Source organism: Neopsephotus bourkii, unplaced genomic scaffold (genome assembly GCF_033783945.1).
Source record: "Neopsephotus bourkii isolate Nb327-2 ecotype Australia unplaced genomic scaffold, CSIRO-AGI_Nbou_v1 NB_107, whole genome shotgun sequence".
NCBI classification, from domain to species: domain Eukaryota; kingdom Metazoa; phylum Chordata; class Aves; order Psittaciformes; family Psittacidae; genus Neopsephotus; species Neopsephotus bourkii.
Genome location: NW_026900624.1, coordinates 12,745,702 through 12,768,640, shown reverse-complemented (window position 1 = coordinate 12,768,640; position 22,939 = coordinate 12,745,702). Strand labels below are relative to the sequence as shown.

The window sequence follows — 22,939 nt, the reverse complement described above, 5'->3', positions numbered from 1 at the left end:
GCAGTGGGGGGAAAATGCTCAACCCCATCCAATCTCTGTAAGAACAGCAGCAACATTAGGAAAAATGAGATATTGAGATGACAACAGAGAAATACATCTGTTTCCATTGGCCAAGCTTTCAAAGCTGTTCTTTCAATTTTAAGATTTTAGCTAAGAATATCCACTGCCTGGAAGGAAAGTATCCTCCTGATTCAGAAAGGAGTCTGACATGTCTTTTTATTTCTTCCTGTCCTTGAAAAAATTTACTCTAGTGACTGCATTGAATCTGCTTGAAGATGTGGACTACGAAGTAACAGAACACATGGTTGCTGGCAATCCTGTGGAGACTGTCCGGAAGTACTTCCCTGAGACATGGATATGGGACATAGTTACAGTGAAGTAAGTGTTCATGGTAACGCAGAGTGGTCACTGCGGCAAACCCTCAAGAGATACTTAAGCCTCAATGGAAGTATCAGTATTTCAGTAGGAGCAGTATTTCTAGTAGACAGAGGGATTTTTCAAGGTCACTAAGTACAGACTGCTTTGGGGGGGGCATGCAAAAGCCAGTGCCCATATGGAGCTGGTCAGGAGTTTGCTGTCAGCAGGTATTGTTCAGTAGGCTGAGAAAGACGAAGATGATCCCCAAAATATAACTGAAATCTTGTTCTCTGCCCCTCAACAGCTCTGAGGGAAATGCTGGTCTAGATGTGACCATTCCCGACACCATCACAGAGTGGAAAGCCAATGCATTCTGCATTTCAGCAGACACGGGCTTTGGCCTGTCCCCGACAGTGACCCTCAGAGCCTTCCAGCCCTTCTTTGTAGAGCTCACCATGCCCTACTCTGTAGTGCGTGGAGAGTCCTTCACGCTGAAAGCCACCGTTTTCAACTACCTGACCACCTGCATCAGGGTAAGACACATGCACAACTTTGCTCAGCCCAACAGCTTAGGGAAGTCTACAATGGGCAATTTATAACATAGTTTCCCAAGCCAGATGACTTGTTTCTGACAATAATTCATATAGGTGTACTTGTGTAGGTGTTCTTGGTGTATTAAATGAAGGGGAATATGTTTTTCTGACATTTTGAAATCTTCATTTGATTCAGAGCCCAAAGCTTTGCTGCTGAGGCCCCCAGCTTTGTCATCACTGATAAATATGATTGTCCTATAGAAGTGTGAAACTTGGGTTATCCACAGACCACAGAGTCATTGCATACCCACATAGAAACTCTAGGTTCACCAGTATGAATACCTGTGTTCAGTCTTCAATCTGATTTCATATAAACATCTCACAAAGTATCACACCATATTTGCTTGAATATGTAGACTGTGTTTTATTGCATCTGCCCCTAAGAGACTGAGCAGAGAGAACTATATAGCTTCACTATTATTATCTGTATTGTTTCACCAACAAAAAAGTGGTCAGTCTTTGAGGTTGGGAGGTTAAACAAAGAAAATACCAATTGCCTTTGCTCAGTTGTTTATAAATATGATTTTATTCTGAAAGGAGTGAAGCTGAAACAAGGAGGGGCACTGATCCAGCCATTCCAATGCACTCTCATTTATTTCCCTGTCTTTCCTGTTTTGTTTGCAATTTTCCTTATTCCATTCTCCCTTGTTCCTTACTAGGTTTTGCACTGGTAGAGTTTTACCTTTTCACCTGATTAATCATGAGGGGGATGTTTAATTCATGGCTGAGTTTGTAGTCACTGCTTTGCCTTTACTCACACAACTTGCCCATGCTCTCCATTTTTCCAGAATCCGTTTCCAAGATACACATCCTGTTCTTTGCATTTACCTGCCCAATCTCTTACAATTGTACACACCTCAGCCTTTTTCCACTTTATCACCCAGTTCTTGCTCTGCAAGATCAGTAAGGTTCTCAGTCCCACACTATAACCAGCTCCACTACACATATGTATGTATAGCACTGTGTCCTGTACCCCAGCTTCTCTGCAATTCCAGCCTTCATGACACCTCTCTGTACAAATGGCAGGTCAGTGTGTCTCTGGCTGAATCTACCCATTTTCTGGCTACCCTAATAGAGAAGCAGGAAGAATCCTACTGCATCTGCGTGAATGAAAGGAAAACTGTGGCTTGGGCAGTAACACCAAGATCTCTAGGTAAGAAGCTGAACAACAAGAAAATGCTGGGATGAAATATGTGTAGATGGCATCAGATCTTTGCTGTGAGGAGTTAGGTAACTCCAAACCTGTCTGGAAAGATCTTGTCTATGCCAGAAGTGAGAATTCCAGCCCTGAGGTTGAGACCCTACACTAGGATGTTGCATCCAGGTGCTAAGCAAACTATCTAAGAGTTATGGGCCATCATTTTTTTAACGCTTGAATAGAAGTTACAAATTCCCTTAATGTGTGCAAAGCACTAAGACATTCCTGTTATGGAGCTCAGAATGTCTCAGCTTAGTGTGTCTGGGTCTCAAATATTTTAGTCAAGGCTTGCTTTCTCTAAAGCCTCACAGAACAAGACTGATTTACAAGACCTGCCCCTCCACTACTCTTCTTGCTTGATGGATTAGCACCTGCTGGGGTGATCATCACAAAGGAGGTGGCCTGCAAGGCTGCACCTTGATCAAGATAAAACACTGGCTTCAGTTTAGTTCTCCTCTTGGAAAAGCTTCTCTGTAACTCACCAGAGTGCCCAGCCCAAACAGAGACCTCTATGCCCCTGGCACTGCCCAGCAGGGCTGGCTAACCCCTGTCTCCTCCAGGGCAGGTGGAGTTCTCAGTGAGCACTGAGGCCCTGCAGAACAAGCAGCCCTGTGGGAGTGCCATCGTGGAGACTCCTGAGAAAGGGAGGAAGGACACGGTCATCAGACAGCTGCTGGTGGAGGTATGTGGGCTGCTGAGTTTGGTGTCATAGAAAAGTAGTAATAATTTCATGCTCCACTGCAACAGTTGTTGTATGAGAGGGGCTTTCTGTTTTATGCATGATAGCAGCAATAATGGCTTGTGTGACTCTTGCTCTGCACAATTTTATAAAAGAAGCATTGATAAATCTCACAAAGGCCAAGAGAGCCCATAACTCCTAATGCTGCCATCGCATAGTAAAAGCAGGGTATTACATTACATAGTGGGACAGAAATAATAAGGCAGGCAATAATGACAGATTTGTCCCAGACACATCATCTAGGAGATAAATGAGAGCTTCTTGGTTTTACCTGTAATAAATCACAGGGGTAGGTTGTAAATGGAAGACTTGCCAGAAACCTTATACGTCTCCTCCAGCACATGGCCAGTACTCTGGAACATGGAACAATCACCACAATCTACTAATATTTCCAAACAAAACTACCATCATTGTTCTGAATTGTTTTTATTACACTCCTAAGAATCTTCAAGCAGTATGAACTAACTTTTTCTTTTTTTTCATTCTTTTGTACCTTTTTTTCCTTAAGCTGTGTTTTGCAATGATAAAACCACAGTTTTTCCCATGATAAATAGCCAGTCATAAAATTAATCCACAGTATGAGACTCCCTGTGATATTAATAGCAAACCAAGAGTACTAGCTCACAGTTTAGCAAAATCTATATAATACAACATACCATAATATTGTCAATCTTTTGCATGACAGGAAGGAATGATCATATTTAATAAAATTAAGTCAGGAGTAATATAGTAATTTATAACATTGCAACTTCTACTTCCCTTCCAGACATTCCAATTTCCAGTAAGGCAGAGCTAGGATTCATGTAACACATAACTTCACAATAAGTTTTGCTAATCTGAATGTAATGATGGAACAATCCTATCTGTCTGGCTTTTATTTATTTATTTATTCCCTTATTTACAAATAAATTTGAATGTATAGTGCATTTCATGTATCATGGCTTCAATAATGTTAACATTTCAGGAAAACTTCCTAATTTCATATATGCTGTCAGGAAAAAAGAGTGTTTATTTTGTTCTTTCAAGTGTTCAGTTCTGGTGTCCTCAACATATGAAGGACATGGAACTGTTGGAACAAGTCCAGAGGAGGGCCATGATGATGATCAGGGGACTGGAGCACCTCCTGTATGAAGACAGGCTGAGAAAGTTGGGGCTGTTCAGCCTGGAGAAGAGAAGGCTGCGTGGAGACCTTGTAGCAGCCCTCCAGTATCTGAAGGGGAACCTATAAGGATGATCAGGAGGGACTCTTCATTAGGGACTATAGTGACAGGACAAGGGGTAATGGGTTAAAACTTGAAAAGGGGAAGTTCAGGTTAGATATAAGGAAGAAGTTCTTTACTGTAAGCGTGGTGAGGCACTGGAATAGGTTGCCCAAGGATGTTGTGAATGCTCCATCCCTGGCAGTACTGGACAGAGCCTTGGGTGATATGGTTTAGAGCGAGGTGTCCCTGCCCATGAAAGGGGGTTGGAACTTGATGATCTTAAGGTCCTTTCCAACCCTAACTATTCTATGATTATATGGTACTGGAAGATAAGAACTGTAGTTTTTTCTCCCAGATGTCGTGGGAGTGAAAGTAACTGACTGAGCATTAAAATGACTTCTCTTAGGGTGTCTGAGAGATTACTAGTTTTATCCTGCTATTGTACTGAAGTAATTAATCTACAGCAAGCCTTGACTGGATAGAATGGGAGATTAGCATCCAAGGCTGAACAGTTAATTAGCAGGATTGGATACAGTGTAACTTGCTTGGAGTTGTATTGTCACAAACACATGGATGATAACATCCCCTGCAGCAAGCACTGCCATCCAAGGGAGAGAGAAGGGAGTATGTAAGAACCCATGGGGTGTCCTATTGTCCCTTGGGAAATCAAGCCTTGCTGAGAGCTAGTTGGGAAACAGGATGTTTTGTCACCCAGGAATTTCTCAGCTAGAAAGGAAAATCTTTCACATAGTTACAGTTTGTATGTTTTAATCCCCTGTTGAAATGTTCAAAATCAAACAAAACAATGGATTTCTCAGTTGCATTTCAGGATGACATGCTGAAACACACAAAAAGATGCTTTTTTGAACTAAAACATTTAGTTCTGTCATAGTTTATTCTAAAAGCTTTCCGTTTTAATTTTATTTTTGGTTTTGCCTTACTCGTTTGATCTAGAAAGGATCTTTTTAATCCTTTCTCTGTGACTACATTGTATTTTCACTGTGTGAGAAAGTGAAGGTAATAATACATTGTTTACATGCTGGAAAAAGAATTCAGCTAGCAAAAGCTGAGAATTTTTTGAAACAATGGGAACTCTCCTATCTGGAGTAAAAAAAAAATAAAAATAATAATATGTGGGGATCCAGCTGACATAAACTCTGACAAAGTATGTTTTCTGGTAAATATTTGACTCCTGAGTTTAATGCAGAAGTTTTTCAACCAGCTCAACAGAAAATTAGCTTTCTTTCCCAACTTCAAAAAATAGTCTAGAAGTTTTTGAAACAGAAGGATACAATCACTAGCTGACTGTGGCATGTATTCAAATTCTGGGTGTTGTATCACTTGTGAGTGCATTGGAGTGCTCTAGTTGGTAACTGTCAAAGCTCTTGCATACATATTCTGCTGATGTCCCAGGCACTCAGCTGTCATTGCAGTGTGAAGTGTTCTTCTAGACTTGGCCAGGGTGGGTAGTACCTTGGAAGACCACCTTGTGACTCTGCTAGCACCATCGGTACTGGCATGTTGCATGCTCTGCATCATACCCTGTGAAATCACAGGGCCTCTCCCAGTAGTAAGAAAGGAAATAACATGTATTAAATTTCATGCTTGTAATTAGCCAATATGTTATAGTCTTCAATTAACCTCAGTTTAGCATACTGAGGAAAAACATTAAGCCATTTGTAAAGACTTTTTGGTATAATGAATTATTACCACAGAAGAATTTATAACATTTTCATTTTCTTAGAGTCCCTTTCAGGTTGGTTTTGCTGTTGCTGTTGTTGTTTCACATATTTTGGGTTTTTTTCTTATCTTTTTCCCCAAGCCGGAAGGGACTGAGGTGGAAACTACCTACAACTCTGTGCTGTGTGCCTCTGGTAAGAGCCTTTTGTTTTCTAAGACTTTCTTTGTGAAGATAGAGACTAAAGATGAAGGGAGATGACAAGGGTTTTGAATCCTCCACTCTGAGAAGAAAGGTATAGGGACCTGATAAAATTGAACAAACTAGATGTCTGTCCAACTGGTAGTGAAAATAATTCTTCCTATAGGAGAAGAGCTGAGTCTGTAACAGTCCCTGCAATTACAGAGGTAAAAACATATATCAGGAACTGAGGCTGGCCAGGTCCCTAAAGGAAGAGAGTATCTGTGACTGAACAGGGTTATCGCAGTAAGCCAGGCTTCCAAACCAAAGCAGAAAAGGCCAGAAAAACAGGCTAGAAAGGGTATTTGTCAGTCAAGGCCTGGAAATAGTGACATGTAGAAGCCCGTGACTGTCTGTGTGTGAGGGTATTGCAGTCCCAAAACAAAATTAGCAGGATGGGAAGCTTTCACAACAAAATCACAGATAAAGGGATTTGCTGAAGGCAGGAAAGCCCTGTGCAGGGATGGTGTCTCACCCTCTTAGCTGCTACTCAGACATGCAGATACATCTGTAGTTTTAACCAGATTGATCTGTCCCTTTACAGCAGAAAAGTCAGCGTCAGAGCCAGTCTCCCTCGTTCTCCCTGAGACTGTGGTGGATGGCTCAGCCAGAGCGTATTTCTCAGTATTAGGTAAGCAAAGCATTTTCAGGGTGTCACATGCTGTTTTTAAACACTGCTATGTTTCTTCAGGCTTTGCTCAGCCCACTGGCAGGCCCTGAACTGTGCTGATTTACACTGAAAATGGTCCCATTCCTCAGGTGACATCATGGGCACTGCCATGCAGAACCTGCACCAGCTCCTCCAGATGCCGTTCGGCTGTGGGGAGCAGAACATGGTCCTGTTTGCACCCAACATCTATGTCCTGGACTACCTGAACAAGACAGGGCAGCTGAGTGAGGAGGTCAAATCCAAGGCTATCGGATACTTAGTAAGCGGTGAGCTTTTGCTTGTCTGCTCATTCCTTCCCTTGGAGACTGGATAAAGATACTACTGGCTGCTAGCATGTCTGATCTGGGGGAGGCTGTCCTTGTGTGTTCTCTGGAAGGAAACATGGTACTGTGGTAGGTCAGGTGCATATAATACAGTATCTATAAGCGAGAATCCTGTGCTCAGGTGGAGGTGCAGGGTGAGAGGAGAGAGCATCCAAACAGGAACATAGATGTCCAGTACTGACAACAACTCAGCAGTTGTCGTTGTTGTCATGTTTTAAAACCCAGTCAGACAGCTCGTTCACTCACTCCCCCCCTTCTTTACCCCCCTTACTCCCAGAGGGATGGAGAGGAGAATCGAAAAGAATGCAACTCCCCCAGGTTCAGATAAGAAGAGTTTGGTAACTAAGGTATAACACAAATCACTACTGCTACCACCAATAATAATGATAAAGGAAATAACAAGGGAAGAGCATACAACCGCTCACCACCAGTTGACCGATAACTCGCCCCCCCAGCCCAACCAAGCACTGACTGATACCTCCTCCAACCCCGCAGTCCTCTAGCCCTTCCAGTAACTCTCAAGTTACATCCTGGGCATGACGTATGGAATACCTCTTTGGTCAGTTTGGGTCAGGTGTCCTGTCTCTGCTTCCTCCCGGCTTCTCCTCCTCCCTGGCAGAGCATGAGGCTCACAAAGTCCTTGGCCAAACCGAACATTTGAGCAGTAACTAAAAACATCAGTGGTATCAGCACCGTTCCCAGGCTGAAAGTAAAAAACACAGCACTGCACCAGCGACCAAGAAGGAGAAAAAATGACTGCTACTGCTGAACCCAGGACAGTCATAAGAAAAGGGATGCATAAAATACTTAAATCAGTCTGTAACTATTCATCATGGTGGCTGCTTATGTAGATCTCGGTCTACATAATCATACATAAATCTTAGGATTAAGATTTTAAAAGTGTCACTTGCCTTTGACTAGGCCAGAAATTTGACACACTACCTAGGACATGTTGGCAAACACAATACCAGTACATATGGACACAGTGGGTGTCTGCTGACTAACAGGGGACCAGTATTACTCAGTTATGTCACAGAAAAATTGCACTTCCTCCAATGAAAATGGTCCTGTTTTCTGCACCTGTATCCTGTGTGGAGCTCAGCTTTTTTCAGTTCTGCCCCGGAAACCATTTTCCTGTTTCTCTAAAGTCTGGGATACATTTACCTCTCCTCATCAAGTCTAGGCAGAGAGCAGCAATGACTTCAGATACTCAGTTCCCACGTATTTTAAGGAAGAGGATGGAAGTAGTCAGAGCTGTGTGTTTGCCTGAACTTCCGTGATAACACTGAGCAGCGTACCTCATGCTTGTGCCATTAGAAGAGGGATACTGTGTCCTATGTCTCCTACATTTCCTTTGCAGGACTCCCTGAAAAGTACTCTGGCAATTAAAATTTTCTTCCACTCTTTTCAGGGTATCAGAGGCAACTGAAGTACAAACACTGGGATGGTTCTTATAGCACCTTTGGGCCCCGTTATGGGCAAGTGGGGAATACCTGGTAAGACTTCAGTACCACTGGCTTTTCATTTCTGCTTTTCATGCCCTCCTTTTCCCAAGTATTCTCTTGTGCCTGATCATTGTGGAGGCTGAAATGGAGGTGGAGATAAAATTACAATCATGACAGCATAGGATAATCATGTAGGATAATGGAGGAGGGAAGGATGCTAAGGGAGAGGCCTTTCAGGTTTGCAGTGCTTCACTGATATCTACTTACCCCCCCAACACCTTTCTTCAGCTCAAGTGAGGATGACCTGAAGGATGCTCTAACTAGTTCTTGTTAGCAGAAGATGCTGATGAATCTCCAAAGTGCCACTGGCCACCTCACTGCAGCCCCCAGGGCTATGAATGACAGGCTCCAGCTAGCACTGGTCGCTCTCTTGCTGATTCTCTAAGCTTGCTCTCAATTTCTAGCCAGCCCACTGTGATCAAGTCCTGTAGCATTTACTCCATTCCTCCAGAACAGTGATGCCCACATGGGCCCTATGACCTCTGATGGATATAGGGCTTGCTCAGGATTTTTCAGTTCCCTGTATCACTTTCAGGCTCACAGCCTTTGTCCTCAAGTCCTTTGCCCAGGCCCGGCCTCATATCTTCATAGATGAGAAGCACATCCAGGATGCTTTGGTCTGGCTCAGTCAAAAGCAGAAGGAGAATGGCTGTTTCTGCAGTTCTGGCACACTCCTGAACAATGCTATGAAGGTAACACGTCTGCTTGGTTGGCTCCACATGGGCTTTGCCAGGATAGAACTTGATCATTAGTCACTCTGGGACCAACAGAGCTATTTCAGCACTTGGGGGTTGGGAGGAGGGGGAGTTATATATGTGAGCTATCACAGAAGCAGAAAGAAGCCAACAGCATCTTCTGAAGGACTTATCACGAGAAGGAGGCTAGGAAGGATTTGTCACTGCAGGATGTAGATACGTACCACAGGGAAAAGGCAGTGGAGCTGTGTGGGATCAACATCTACTTTTCTGTTTCCCTGGGATCAACATGTACTTTTGTGATTCCTTGCAGGGTGGAGTGAATGATGAGATCACGCTGACAGCCTACATCACTATTGCACTGCTGGAGATTCCTCTGCCTGTAACTGTATGTGTCTGCACCCTAACCTGAGCCACAGATGGTACTAACCTGTCCTACTAGTGCCCTCCACCTGCAGATTATCATTTCCCTTTACCTTTGAAAGAAGAAATCCCATGTGAATAGTCTTTCCTTTCAAGTCTAGACTGGAATAACACTTTTCCTCCATTTTCCTCCCCTGCCAAATCCTGCCTCCTATATACATAATTCACTTAAACTTTTCCTGAGTTCTTTTGTGGAGAGCCACGTTTTTGCCCCTTTAAAATAATACAGCTTGGATTAGCAGAGCTAAATAATATTTCAGTCTCTAAAATCAGCCAAGTAGGTTTTCTCCATGCACAAAAATTTCCTTGTGTTTCTTGGAATAGTACATTTCTGTTGAACCACTTGTATGGGCCAATTATGTTGACACCACAGCACAAGTCTATATAAGAAAAAAAAGGTGGAACACTCAGGGATTCATTCTCATTTTCTCTGCCCCTTCTCTATTATTTTATGGGAAATCCCCATCCTTAATGTTTGGGGAATAAGGTACACCTATAGCAAATAAAGTATATTTACAGAGAATAGTAGGTCATCTGTGAAAATCCTGAGGCTTACTTAAAAACAACGTAGGTTTGATCATTCTGATCCCTGAGTTTGCGATCCCCTCACTGCGAGACAAGGCTGTGGTGCAGCTAAAATCAGGGTGCAAACTTCAGGAGAGGGACTGCTGAGCCATGATGGCTGATGGGCTGCTGGAATCCCTCCACTCCAGATGTAGTAGGAGCTATTTTGTATTGGATGTTTTTTCATATATAGTAAGAACTAGCAGAAGGAATTCTTTTGTCAGCAGGGTGACATGAATTACATTAACTTCATGAAAAAGGTATCCTTTCTTTTGTATGTGTTGTGTTTAGAAGGCAAGTTTTCAGGCAGAACTGCAATGGATAACAAAGATGTTTTTCATCTCCCTGCCTAAGCCTAAAAGTACTACTGAATGTGAAGGGGTTTGCCAGAATCTGATTGCAATATGCGTGCATTTCAAGTTAAGCTGCATGAACCCCTGAGGGTAGCACAGCCTCTAGGCATTTAATGCTACTGACAAGAATACAGAGTGTTTCTGTAAGTAAAATGAGCCATATTAGACCCCTCATAAAAAATTAGTACTATCCTGAGCATCTGTATCTACTGCCATGTCCTGTCATTAGACTGAAATCCTACCCAGCACTTGCCTTACGAACACTAGTAAGCATAGGACAACTTAGGGGAGGCACAACCGAACCAATTTTGCTTTTATTCTTTGCTTTCTCAAAAGCAGCTGAATTGCTTCTCCAGAAGTTACCACAAAAGATTTCACCTTTCTGTAGTCACCCTGTGAAGGCAAAGTACAAAGCCACTGGAAAATTCGTCTTTTCTGTCTAAACCATTGATTAAGCTGTAAATGTGCTGTCAGGCTTCAGATCATGGCATGATCCCCCTGCAGTGTCATTGCTTCAATTTTATAGCAGTTTTGCCATCACAAAAGAGGAATAGTCATGTATCTTGCTGAAAGGTCATGGGGTCACAGTGTCTGTTACTTCACACTGTGTAAAGTACACAACTTTTACTTTGCTATAGCAATTGTGCTCTTAAACCATACTTGAGCTGATGGCTTCAAAAAGACATGCATTGTTGATGTTTACAAGTCAAAAAACATTCCAGAAAATAGAAAAGGATATATTCTTTCTTGTGCAGAGAAAGAATTTACCTCCAAACTAGAAGCTATGGCTCCAGCTAAATGATTTTTTTTCAGAAGGATGTGGAAAGGGGTAACTAAGCAATAAAAAGGAAAGGATAGAACAGAGAGTGAAAGCACAGAACAGCCTGAGCATGATAGCTAGAGGAGGAAAACAAGTACCCAGTACATCTACAGAAGTATATCGAAGAACTCCCCTTGCCCTGAGACACAGTCAGGTCAGTAATTCTTCTCAAGGCAGAAAGATTAGAGCCCTGTTTCACAGTCTTTAAAAACAAAATGGGGAAAAAACATTACAAGAAGATTATTAAAGAACAGCAGATAACAAGATAACAGCTGCCCGTTTGTTCCAGTGCTATTGGACCTGAAGGGAAAGGGATACACAGTAGTACAATCTTTGTCAGCAGGACAGTAGGAATATCAAGGGTCCATAGGTACCTTCTGATTCCTATTGATCTAAGATGGATCTCAGCGTGACCTCTGGCTGCTCCAGCTCAGTCTCTCTGTCCCCCCAGCACTCTGTGGTACGTAATGCCCTGTTCTGCCTGGAAATGGCAGCAGGTGAGAAAGAAAACCACGTGTATACCAAGGCACTGATGGCATACGCCTTCGCCCTCGCAGGGAAGGAGGAAAAGAGGAAGGCATTGCTTGCCTCACTTGAAAGGGAAGCCGTGAAAAAGGGTGAGTACTTCCTGGTGGGAAATCTCTTTCACTGGCATAACATCATCCCTTGAAGTGTCTGGAAGTGTCTGTCAAGGCCTGGTCATGTTCCTTGGGTTGTTCTGCCTCACAGAGCTTGTCACTGCCAAATCCTGGCTTCTCCACTTCAAAAAGGGAAGGAGTGTCATCATTCGTAGGTCCCTGGTTTCTCCAGGTGCCCAAGTCTGTGTGAACTTGGAGTCTAGGACAAAGAGGTACCCAGTCTGGGGACTGAGCCTCAGCAGTCTCAGCCTAGTTGCAGCAAGCGAGGAGCTGTCTCACCCTCCCCACTTCATCCTAAATGGCAGATGCTCTGTCCTCCCAACTGGACGGGCAGCAGATCAAGAACTCCCTTGCAGTAACTACTACTAATTGCTTGTTGTCTTGTCTCCATGCTCCGTGCCTCCTGTGAAGATGGGTCTGTTCACTGGCAGCGGCCTGGGAAAGAGCCAGAGGTTGCTCTCCCACACTATCAGCCCCGGGCTCCCTCTGCTGAAGTGGAGATGACGTCCTACGTGCTCCTTGCTCACCTCACCACACAGCCGGCACCTTCCCAGGAGGAGCTGTCATTCGCAGCTCTCATTGCAAAGTGGATCAGCGCTCAGCAGAACCCCAGTGGGGGCTTCTCCTCCACCCAGGTGAGCTGCTTCCTTCCTGCCAGCTCACACCTCAGTGGCAGAAGGTGGGAAGTGAAAGAAACCCAGGTGGGAGAACACTAGCGTTTGCCAGGGCAGGCAGCAGCTGTAGCCCTGCAGTATCTCCCTGCATATCCATCATGGTTGACAATTTGCCAAGAGGCTAAGAGGCAGGTAATGCCTCTGGGAATGACTGATGCCTTGATTAGTGACCTGGTTTTCTTGACACATCGGGGCAGAAGGTTAGGGACACAAGGGATGTGTTTCTCTCCCATTGGAGAGGGCTCCCACTGCAATTGGTATGTGCATGTGAAGTTGCTGCTTCACCCTGTGGCGAGTGAGTGAAGGCTCTGCAGAGCTGTGTGCCAGGTTGCTCAGGCAATACACAGCTGCTGTGCAGAGGGCAAAGGAAGAGAACAGAAACATGTGAAAGCTGCTCTTTTCCTCTGTGTTTTCTGCTGAAGAGTGGAGGAAGTGAAGAATGGGGGGGGAGGGTGCCCCCCAGCAGCAAAGGGCAGGCTGTGGGAGGACAGGCTGTGGATAGGCCAATGGCATCTGCCTGAGCGCTGGGACCCATCTCTTTCAGGACACGGTGGTGGCTCTCCAAGCCTTGTCCTTGTACGGAGCTGTCACCTATGCCAAGAGCGGAGCAGCTTCCAAAGTGACCCTGCGATCTGGAGGGGACTTCCAGCAAGATTTCCAAGTGGATCCCAGCAACCGGCTGCTGCTGCAGCGCGTGCCCCTGCCCCGGGTGCCTGGGGAGTACAGCACGGAGGTGTCTGGCGAAGGATGCGTCTACGTGCAGGTGAGGGTGATGGGGGCCCGTGGCACCCTGGGAGGGCAGCCCTGGCCAGGCAGGAGCCAGGCGGAGAGCAGAAGAGAGTGGAGGAGAAGAGAAATGGAAGGGAAGGCTCTGGGAGAGGCAAGAGGAGAAGAGCAGAGGTCTATAGAGGAGAAAGAGTAGGAGGGAAGGATCCTCGGTGTGGAGGAGCTGTGAGAAGGGCAGAAGTGAGGAGGCTGCATGGGGAGGGGATGGTCTCACTCATGTGTTGAGCATGCACACAGGCTCACACAGAGCTCTTGGCTCTGCCCTAGACAAGCCTGAGGTACAATGTGCAGCCCTCGCAGGAGGATGCACCCTTCACGCTTCATGTGTACACATTCCCGGAGACATGTGCAGACTCCAAGGCTCACAAGGTCTTTGACATCGGCATAAATGTCAGGTGAGTGCGTTTTGGTCTGAGCCTTCCTGAGCTGCCGTGGGAGCTGGAGGCCTGGTGAGCTGGTCTGGGAGCCCTGGCGGGAAGGACATGTCTGCAGTGGTGGTACTGTGGGGGCAGCCCAGGGCTGGGCTACTGAGAGCATGTGTAGATGGCTGGGAGAGCCTGGCACAGCTGGAGAAGTAGGGGCTGGGTTGGCAGGACATGGTCGGGTGCGAAGTGCAATGGAAAAGGTGGAAACGCTTCCAGCTTTGGCTTGAGGTGCACTGTGCCTTTGTTGCTTGCTTCCTCAGTTACACTGGGGAGCGCAATGGTTCCAACATGGTGATTGTGGATGTGAAGATGCTGTCGGGATTCATCCCCGTGAAGTCCTCTGTGAGGAAGGTAGGAGCCTGCTTTTCAAAGAACCAACATTCAGCTTCTTATCTTCAAGACACCTTGCAAGTGTCTGTAGCAATCTAGAGGGCTTCAGGGTTTGAATCAGCTAGATCTCAGCATTGACATCTGCACACTTGCTTTGTACCTCTGAGGAATGTAGAATGCACATGATACCTTTCTTCACACATATGTGTCCAGGCTTCTATTTCCATATTTGAAGGAGCATCTAATTCTTTTCCTGGTGTTTTCTCCCCTGTTAGAGAACATTCTGATGCTTCCAACCTTCTGCTGTGGAAGAGGGGTGATTGAGGGGTGCCAGCAGTAGCACTTCCTTCCCACCCCTGAAGTATTTTCAGTAGTAGCTTATAGTAGCTCAAAATATATGCGCAGTTTGGACCTGAGACCAAGAGGTGGAAGAGCATCAGGTCTGATTTCAGGGACTTGGGAGCCTTCAGATATGTGCAACAACTGTGACAGTGCTAGTGCCTCATTCCAGTTTTGTGTTGAGGAGGTGCAAAAGCATGAGATAGTGGAAACTGTGAGAAGGCTTACTATACAGGGCTTCACACAAGAGTGCTTGCTGAGTCCTTTGGGAAGTACCATCTCTGAGCTTCACTCCTCAGTGTTCACCTGCTGAGTTTCCAGTGGTGAGGGGAAGCTTATGTGAGTTGAAGGGTTGACTAACTTCCCTTCAGATCAGCAACCTCTTCTGCATCTCCTCTTTCCAGCTCTCAGACACCTGGTTTCAACAGATACAGCGGACAGAAGTCAGCACAAACCATGTTCTCCTGTACATAGAGCAGGTGAGTACTGGCACTGGGCTGCATGGGTAACACACAGTGAACTCACCAGCACACTGGGAGCAGCGTGCACAGTGATTGAGAGTGTGCTAGGCATTGCTGAGCTTGTAGACATGAAACATAAACCTGTCTGCCACTGACCGTGCCACTTTCCCACAGGAGACACGTCTGTCCCCTCCCTCTACCCACACACAGCCTGGTCCCTGACCTCCCCACCAGCCAGAGCCTCCCTCAGCCCACAGCCCCCACACGGACAGGGCCCAGGGGACAGGGAGGGAGACTGCGGGCAGTGCGCAGGGATCGGGGAGCCCAGGTGAGAGACACCCTGAGCCTCCACCACTTCCCTTTGCTTCCCTTCCCTTCCCCAGCTGAGCAGCGAGACCCTCAGCTTCTCCTTCAGGGTGGAGCGGGACATCCCTGTGCAGGGCCTGAAGCCGGCTCAGGTGAAGGTCTATGACTACTACGAGACAGGTGAGTGCGGGGCCGGGATGCCCGTGGGAGTGAGGGCGGGCAGTGGGATGCACGGAGGGGCACAGCTGTCCTGCCCCGAGGGACAGGGCAGAGGAAGCATCCCCCCGGCCGTCCCAGGCGGTGGCAGCAGCCTGCTGTGTGGCCTGGGACAGCGGTCCTTCTGGTACCCATCCCTCTGACAGCCCTCTTGCCCTTCCCTTCTCTTTTCCAGATGAGTTTGCCACACAGGAGTACAGCGCTCCCTGCGCCACAGGTAAGGTAGCAAGAGCCCCACCCTTTGGAGGTCTACACCTCTTTCGTTTTATCTTTGGTCTTCCAGCCAATACTTTTCTCTTTCTGCTTAAATTCGAATGAGATTGGCCCAACTCACAGGCACAGATTTTGTACAGAAGTCTGAGAACACAGGAGGCACAATGTTGTTGTCCCATTCAAAACATCCCTGTATTCTCAGAGTGATTTCCAGTCAGGTTCTCCTGGCCTGAATGAAGGTTGTGTCCTTACTGTTTTGTCAGTGCCCCTTGGACTTCTCAAGTTTTTCATATCATTCTTGTTGTCTCAAATTTGAGGTATCCTTTGCTCCTTCCTGAAAGCTCCAGCTAGTGTAGCTGTGCAGTGGACTTGGTTCTTTCAAACCACCTGGCAGGCTTCTCCCCAAAAGCACTCTGTGTGGAGCAGTAGAGCAAATAAAGACCAAAAGATAACCAAAAAAGCACCATGTCATGGTCTAACCTATCATTGTTTCATGCCATGCCCCAGAACCTCCTGCCTAAGCCCAGCATACTTTTTCACTGAAGTTGTAAGTTGGTGCTGCTCTCAACCCCTCGTTTCCTATTCTAAGTCTGAAGCAGTACCAGTAGCAGGGAGTTCTAATTGCAGAAGAATGCCTCCCAACCCTTGCTATTGAAGCTCTTACAGGAACCTGGGCTTGCCTCTCTGGTATGGTGACAAAAATCTCTTCTGGTGGTAAACCTCCACACGTACACACAGATACATTACTCAGCTGTGGATCATAGTTCTCCAATATGGCACAGTAGCCTGTTTAGCAACTGTATGTGACAAAGCCCACAGCAGTGCTGGCACATTGCAGCATGCCTTTAAGCAATGTCATTCCCCTTGGATCCCAAGAGATGGCAGGTTTGCCTTTGGTAGCAACTACAGCTACCTTGCTGCCCAAGCAGGAGGGAGCTCCTTTCAGGAGGAAGGTATTCCTCATGACCCTAGGTGGCCAGCCCTCAGTTTTGGTTTGGAATTTGAGCTGGCAGGACAGAGAGGCTATGATTTCTTGGGGGGTTCTCTGCAGCACAAAGCTACTTATTTGGCTTAGGAGCACAGGTAGGTGCTTCTGTGGAAGGCCCTGACCAAGGATACTTCTCCTGTCTTATATATGCAGACTGACAGGCCTGGCTTCCCATCAGCTTCAGCTGTTTGGAATATGGAGTACTGTGACCTTGGGAAGTGTTTTTTCACATGTCCTGACTGTGTACCTAAAAGCAGAGAAAAAGTTATTTTGTCTCTTGCTGGTGGTAAATGGTGAAATTTATCCCCTTTTTTGTCTTATTATCTTGGAGAAGAGCCCGAACTCCCAAGCTTTTACTCCATACTGCCTGCTAACCTGGGCTGTGTCTGTAGGTACAGCTGTGTTCTGCTGATTCTTGATCTATAGCCTTCCTTAATGGAAAAAATTGTGCTTAAGTCCTAAGATAGTGGGAGGGTTTAGATTTTTGGCCCCATGTCTGTTAAAAGGCAGAGATTTTATCTTCCTTGGAAAAGAGGATGGGAAGTTACTACTTAAGAGGTTCATCCACTGGTCTAGGTGTCCAAAGGTGATCTGTACTGACTAAAAGGCAGATCTCAGCTGCAAAGCTAAAAACTTCCTTACCTGCCCTTAATAGTACTGGTGCAGCAGATTTCTTCCACTTTACAGAGAAATAAGAGCACTTTAAGAGCATATTTCATCATTGAGTAAACATCCTCCCTGCCTGTTTGCACTGTGCTCCTGTGACCACCGCAGTTGTGACAAGTCCCACTCTGCTTATCTCTCCCAGTGATTCAGAAAAAGTCTCAGCCTTCTATCAGGCATACATAGTTTTGAAGGTGACATGAGTGTTGAGTGCTATGGATGTCCCTCAACCGTGGTCAAATAGCAACTCACTCTCCTGTACTGTGGTTCACAGACAATCAGTCTTCCCAAACCCACATCTTTCTCTGTCTCAGCCTGAGAAAGGGGACTGGCGTATCTCTCTCAACTCTTGTAACACCTCCATCTTCTTCCATCCTTGCAGAGGAAGCAGACCAGGGCAATGCATGAAGAATACTCGCAGCTGCTGGAACCTGCCTGCCTCACTACCACCCACAGCTATGGAGTGACAGATGAATAGTGCCTGCAAGGAATGGGAAATGAATTTTACAAACAAATTAACTGTATTCACCAATAATTTTTGAACAGTTTATTCCCAATTTTGTTTCTTCCTGCTCAGCCTCCCCTCACAGCTTTAATCTCCCTAGCCTCTTACTTAAAGAGCATCCCACCCAGCCATAGCTGTGCAAAGGGCAGTAAGGCTGACAAATACCAAAAAAGAAAAAAGAGGATGGAATTAATTAAGTTGGAATCAGCCTTTCTAATGCATCTCACTGTTATGTACTCTGCCTTGTCACCTGAGATCCTATCTATTCTTAAGAACAATTTCTCTGGCTTAGAAAGCATAACCTTGATTGAATTGATAGAGCTAATCTCTGCAGGTGCCTATCAGTGTCTCCCATGAGTAGGCAGCTGACGTTGCATGAAATTCAGCCTCTGTGATGCAGCCCACAAACACCCCTTCCAGGATTGTTCCTTGTTTGTTGAAGTGGGAGGAGATACACAGACTGCCCTCTTCTTAGATTAGAGTGTGCATGAGGCAGCAGGAAGGACGTGTGCATGGATTACAACTTTGGCTGCTAACTTACAAAGGCCTGCTCTTCAGCTGAAGCTTGGGCCTTCTTGTGGAAACTCGGGCCTGCAGCTTCTGGGAGATTCCCAAGGAGAAGCTAATAGCATTTGCCAGTAACCTACCTACCTAAGTTCAAATGCACATTCATTTAAATCATAGAGTTGCTTTGGTGAAACCATCTGTGGTCCTCTTACACATCTCCAGGAACGCTTTTCTTGCTTTTGTTCCATTAATATCTGGTTTTAAGTGGCAGAAAGATCTATGTGACTGTTTATACTCACAGAACACTTACTGTTAGGTACCATGGCTAATCGTGTATCCAAAGTACGCACAGCTAGTTGTTCTGTGCATTATTTTTTTTTTAGTGCGCCTATCCAGTGTTATTGAGAAAAAAATAAAGTTCTTCATCTATTTTGCTAGATATTAATATTATGTCACTTTGTCTCCTGTGGTATTTGGTGTTTTCTCACTCAAAACCTTTTTGAAACCTCATCATCAGAGAAGTCTATGGAATGAACTGGATTCAGTGAAAGCTGAGTAAATTTTCTAATCAAGCATGATTACTAATTGTGTTTTGGTTTTATTTAGAAATAGTAAAACAATGTAATTTCCTACCATGAGGCAATTATTTTTTCCAAGTTCTCAAAGCAACACAGCTTTTGGTTGCTGAGTTAAACTGGTTTGATTTTCGACCATTGTGATTTGCCTTTGAAGCATTCCATGAATGTTCCATGGGGATAGGAATTCAATGTTCAGTGTAGTTTCCTACATGTTATGCTGTGGAGGACCTGCAAGTTTGTGACTTTGATTTACAGCTTAGTAAAGCAGAGAGATGTTAAACTGCTTTATAGATACAGGCTAGCTAGGGAGCCCCAGATGACAAATGAGGCGGCTGCCCAGGGGTGACAGTCAGGTGTTGTCTAATTTAAAACCAGGTGGCAGCAAAACATTGTGTTAACTCTTTCCATCGTAGACAGCCATTATCCACATTTTGTGAATGGAACAGACTCTAGTGATTTTACAGACTTTTGTATTAAATTATCATGATGGCGATGACTTCGTTTCACATGAGGCAGAAAAAATCAAACACCATAGCTGCATAGAGTACTCACCAGAAAACAAATTAAAATGAAGAGGCTGTTACTGTCCACCTACAGTCTTCTGTGAAAGAGGGTCTGTTTTTTTAGCCCTGTGTCTGTATGCACAAGTTTGCAGACCTAGCATTTTTGAACCCATCACGGGGGGGAAAAGGATAAAGTCCTCATGGAAAACACAAGGGGTTTGGCTCATAAGGTGGTTCTTGGTTAAAATTCTGACTAAGATTATTTTGAATGCCATCATACAGCATGTACAGGACAACCAGGCGATCAGACCCAGTAAGTATGGGTTTATGAAAGACAGGTCCTGCTTGACCAACCTGACCTCCTTCTGTGACAGGGTGACACACTTAGTGGACAAGGGAAAAGCTGTATACGTTGTCTGCTTAGACTTTAGTAAAGATTTTGACAATGTTTCCCACAGCATTCCCCTGAAGAAACTGGCTGCTTATGGCTTGGATGGGTGTACTCTTCACTGGGTAAAAAACTGGCTGGATGGTTGAGCTCAAAGAGTTTTGGTGAATGCAGTTAAATACAGCTGGTGGCTGGTCACAAATGGTGTTCCCCAGGGCTCAGTATTCGGGGCAGTTCTGTTTAATATCTTTACCAATGAACTGGATGGGAGGATTGAGGGCACCCTCAGGAATGAAGCTGGCGAATGAAGTTGCTAAGCCACTGGCCATCATATTTGAGAAATGATGGCAGTCAGGTGAAGTTCCAGACGACTGGAAAAAGGGAAATATAACCCCCATTTTCAAGAAGGTAGAAAATTCATGACCCGGGGAATTACAGACCAGTCAGTCTCACCTCTGTGCCTGGCAAAATCTTGGAGCAGATTCTCCTGGAAGGCATGCTAAGGCACATGAAAAACAACAAGGTGCTTGGTGACAGCCAGCGTGGCTTCACTAAGGGGAAATCCTGCCTGACCAATTTGGTGGCCTTCTATGATGGGGCTATGGAACTGATGGACAGTGGTAGAGCAGTTGATGTCATCTACCTGGACTTGTGTAAAGCGTTCGACACTGTCCCACATGACATCCTTGTCTCTAAATTGGAGAGGCATCAATTTGATGAATGGACCACTCGGTGGATAAAGAACTGGCTGGATGGCCGCACACAAAGAGTTGTGGTCAATGGCTCAGTGTCCAGCTGGAGACCAGTAATGAGTGGTGTCCCTCAGGGATCGTTGTTGGGACCGGTCTTGTTCAACATCTTTGTTGCTGACATGGACAGTGGGATTGAGTGCGCCCTCAGCAAGTTTGCCGATGACACCAAGCTGTGTGGTTCAGTTGATACGCTGGAGGGAAGGAATGCCATCCAGAGGGACCTTGACACACTTGTGAGGTGGGCTGATGCCAACCTCATGAAGTTTAACCATGCCAAGTGCAAGGTCCTACACCTGGGTCAGAGCAATCCCAGGCACAGCTACAGGGCAGAGAAGAGATTCAGAGCAGCCCTGTGGAAAAGGACTTGGGGGTGTTGGTCGATGAGAAAATGAACATGAGCTGGCTGCAGTGTGTGCTTGCAGTCCAGAAAGCCAACAGTATCCTGGGCTGCATCAAAAGGAGCATGACCAGCAGGTCGAAGGAGGTGATCCTGCCCCTCTACTCTGCTCTCGTGGGACCTCACTTGGAGTATTGTGTGCAGTTCTGGTGTCCTCAACATAAAAAGGACATGGAACTGTTGGAACAAGTCCAGAGGAGGCCACAAGGATGGTCAGGGGACTGGAGCACCTCCCATATGAAGATAGGCTGAGAAAGTTGGGGCTGTTTAGCCTGGAGAAGGCTTCATGGAGACCTCATAGCAGCCTTCCAGTATCTGAAGGGGGCCTATAGGGATGCTGGGGAGGGACTCTTCATTAGGGACTGTAGTGATAGGACAAGGGGTAATGGGTTAAAACTTAAACAGGGGAAGTTTAGATTGGATATAAGGAGGAAATTCTTTCCTGTTAGGGTGGTGAGGCACTGGAATAGGTTGTCCAGGGAGGTTGTGAATGCTCCATCCCTGGCAGTGTTCAAGGCCAGGTTGGACGAGGCCTTGGGTGATATGGTTTAGTGTGAGGTGTTCCTGCCCATGGCAGGGGGGTTGGAACTTGATGATCTCAAGGTCCTTTCCAACCCTAACTATTCTATGATTCTATGATTTTGCAGATGACACCAAGTTGGGTGGGAGTGTTGATTTGCTAGAGGGCAGGAAGCTCTGCAGAAGGATCTGGACAGGCTGGATTGATGGGCTGAGGCCTATTGTATGAGGTTTATCAAGACAAAGTGTTGAGTCCTGCATTTGGGTCACAACAACCCCATGCAACACCACAGGTTTGGGGAAGAATGGCTGGAAATCTGTTCAGCAGAAAGGGACCTGGGGGTGTTGGTCAACAGTCACTTGAACATGAGACAGTATGTGCCCAGGCCCCCGAGGCAGCCAGTAGCATCCTGGTTTGTATCATAAATATAAGCAGATGCCAAGTGACTGGGAAGTGACCATCCCCCTCTAATGGGCACTGGTGAGCCCACACCTTGAATCCTGTGTTCAGTTCTGGGCCCCTCACTACAAGAGAGACATTGAGGTGCTGGAGCAGGTCCAGAGAAGGGCAACAGCTGGTGAAGGGTCTGGAGCATAAGTGTGATGAGGAATGTTTGAGGGAACTGCAGTTGTTTAGTCTGGAGAAAAGAAAGCTCAGGAGAGACCTCACTGCTCTCTACAGCCACCTGAAAGGAGGTCGCAGCAAGGTGGGTCTCCCAAGTAACAAAGATAAATGACCTCCAGTTGCACCAGGGAAGGTTTAGACTGGATGGTAGGAAGAATTTCTTCACCAAAAGGGTTGTCAAACTTTGGAACAGGCTGCCCAGGGAAGCGGTTGAGTCACCATCGCTGGAGGTATTTGTACCTGTGGCATTTAGGGACATGGTTTAGTGGTGGCCTTGGCAATGCTAGGTTAGCAGCTGGGCTCTATGATCTTAGACGTCTTTTCCAACCCAACCAATTCTGTGATGTTATGAATGACGCTGCTAAGTTTCCAGTCCCTCTCTGACTTCAGCTGTGCAGAAACAAGCAGACACTGTCTTCACTGGGAAAGTCCACAGATCTTCACTTCTATCTGGCCTGAGATTGAACAGATTCACACTGCCCTTCCAACTCATAGCAGTGATTTCACAGTGAGGTCAAAGGTGATATGTGATCAGAGGTTTCTGTCCAAGGATTATCTTGCAGAAAACACTGACTATTAGAGACAGGGAGCCAAATTTCCAGTGCATAATGGACCAGGTAGGATTTCCTCTCTTCCTGGAGAACTGGCGAGTATGAATAAAAACCTCCCCACTGCCAAAAGCTGTCTGCCTTCTGGCATTCCTCAGGAGTGGCCAACCACCACCTTGCCATGGATGGCTCTGGATTTTTATCTCAGGCTATTACAC

The 22,939-nt window shown here is 45.9% G+C and overlaps 1 protein-coding gene across 2 annotated transcripts in view; it reads left to right on the top strand.

Moving 5' to 3' along the window:
* LOC133216442 (alpha-2-macroglobulin-like) overlaps positions 1-18,866 on the top strand; it is a 41,215-nt gene extending 22,349 nt beyond the window's left edge. For both annotated transcript variants that reach the window (XM_061361143.1, XM_061361132.1), the window contains exons 18-36: positions 252-378; positions 662-890; positions 1,977-2,103; positions 2,709-2,830; positions 5,912-5,963; positions 6,555-6,638; positions 6,767-6,943; positions 8,412-8,496; positions 9,041-9,197; positions 9,514-9,588; positions 11,812-11,977; positions 12,410-12,633; positions 13,217-13,435; positions 13,726-13,853; positions 14,144-14,234; positions 14,957-15,031; positions 15,397-15,499; positions 15,711-15,752; positions 17,782-18,866. In XM_061361143.1, coding sequence (XP_061217127.1) covers positions 252-378; positions 662-890; positions 1,977-2,103; positions 2,709-2,830; positions 5,912-5,963; positions 6,555-6,638; positions 6,767-6,943; positions 8,412-8,496; positions 9,041-9,197; positions 9,514-9,588; positions 11,812-11,977; positions 12,410-12,633; positions 13,217-13,435; positions 13,726-13,853; positions 14,144-14,234; positions 14,957-15,031; positions 15,397-15,499; positions 15,711-15,752; positions 17,782-17,807 — 2,309 coding nt within the window. In that variant the 3' untranslated portion in view covers positions 17,808-18,866. The remainder of the gene's footprint in view (positions 1-251; positions 379-661; positions 891-1,976; positions 2,104-2,708; positions 2,831-5,911; positions 5,964-6,554; positions 6,639-6,766; positions 6,944-8,411; positions 8,497-9,040; positions 9,198-9,513; positions 9,589-11,811; positions 11,978-12,409; positions 12,634-13,216; positions 13,436-13,725; positions 13,854-14,143; positions 14,235-14,956; positions 15,032-15,396; positions 15,500-15,710; positions 15,753-17,781) is intronic.
* Positions 18,867-22,939: the final 4,073 nt, after the last annotated feature.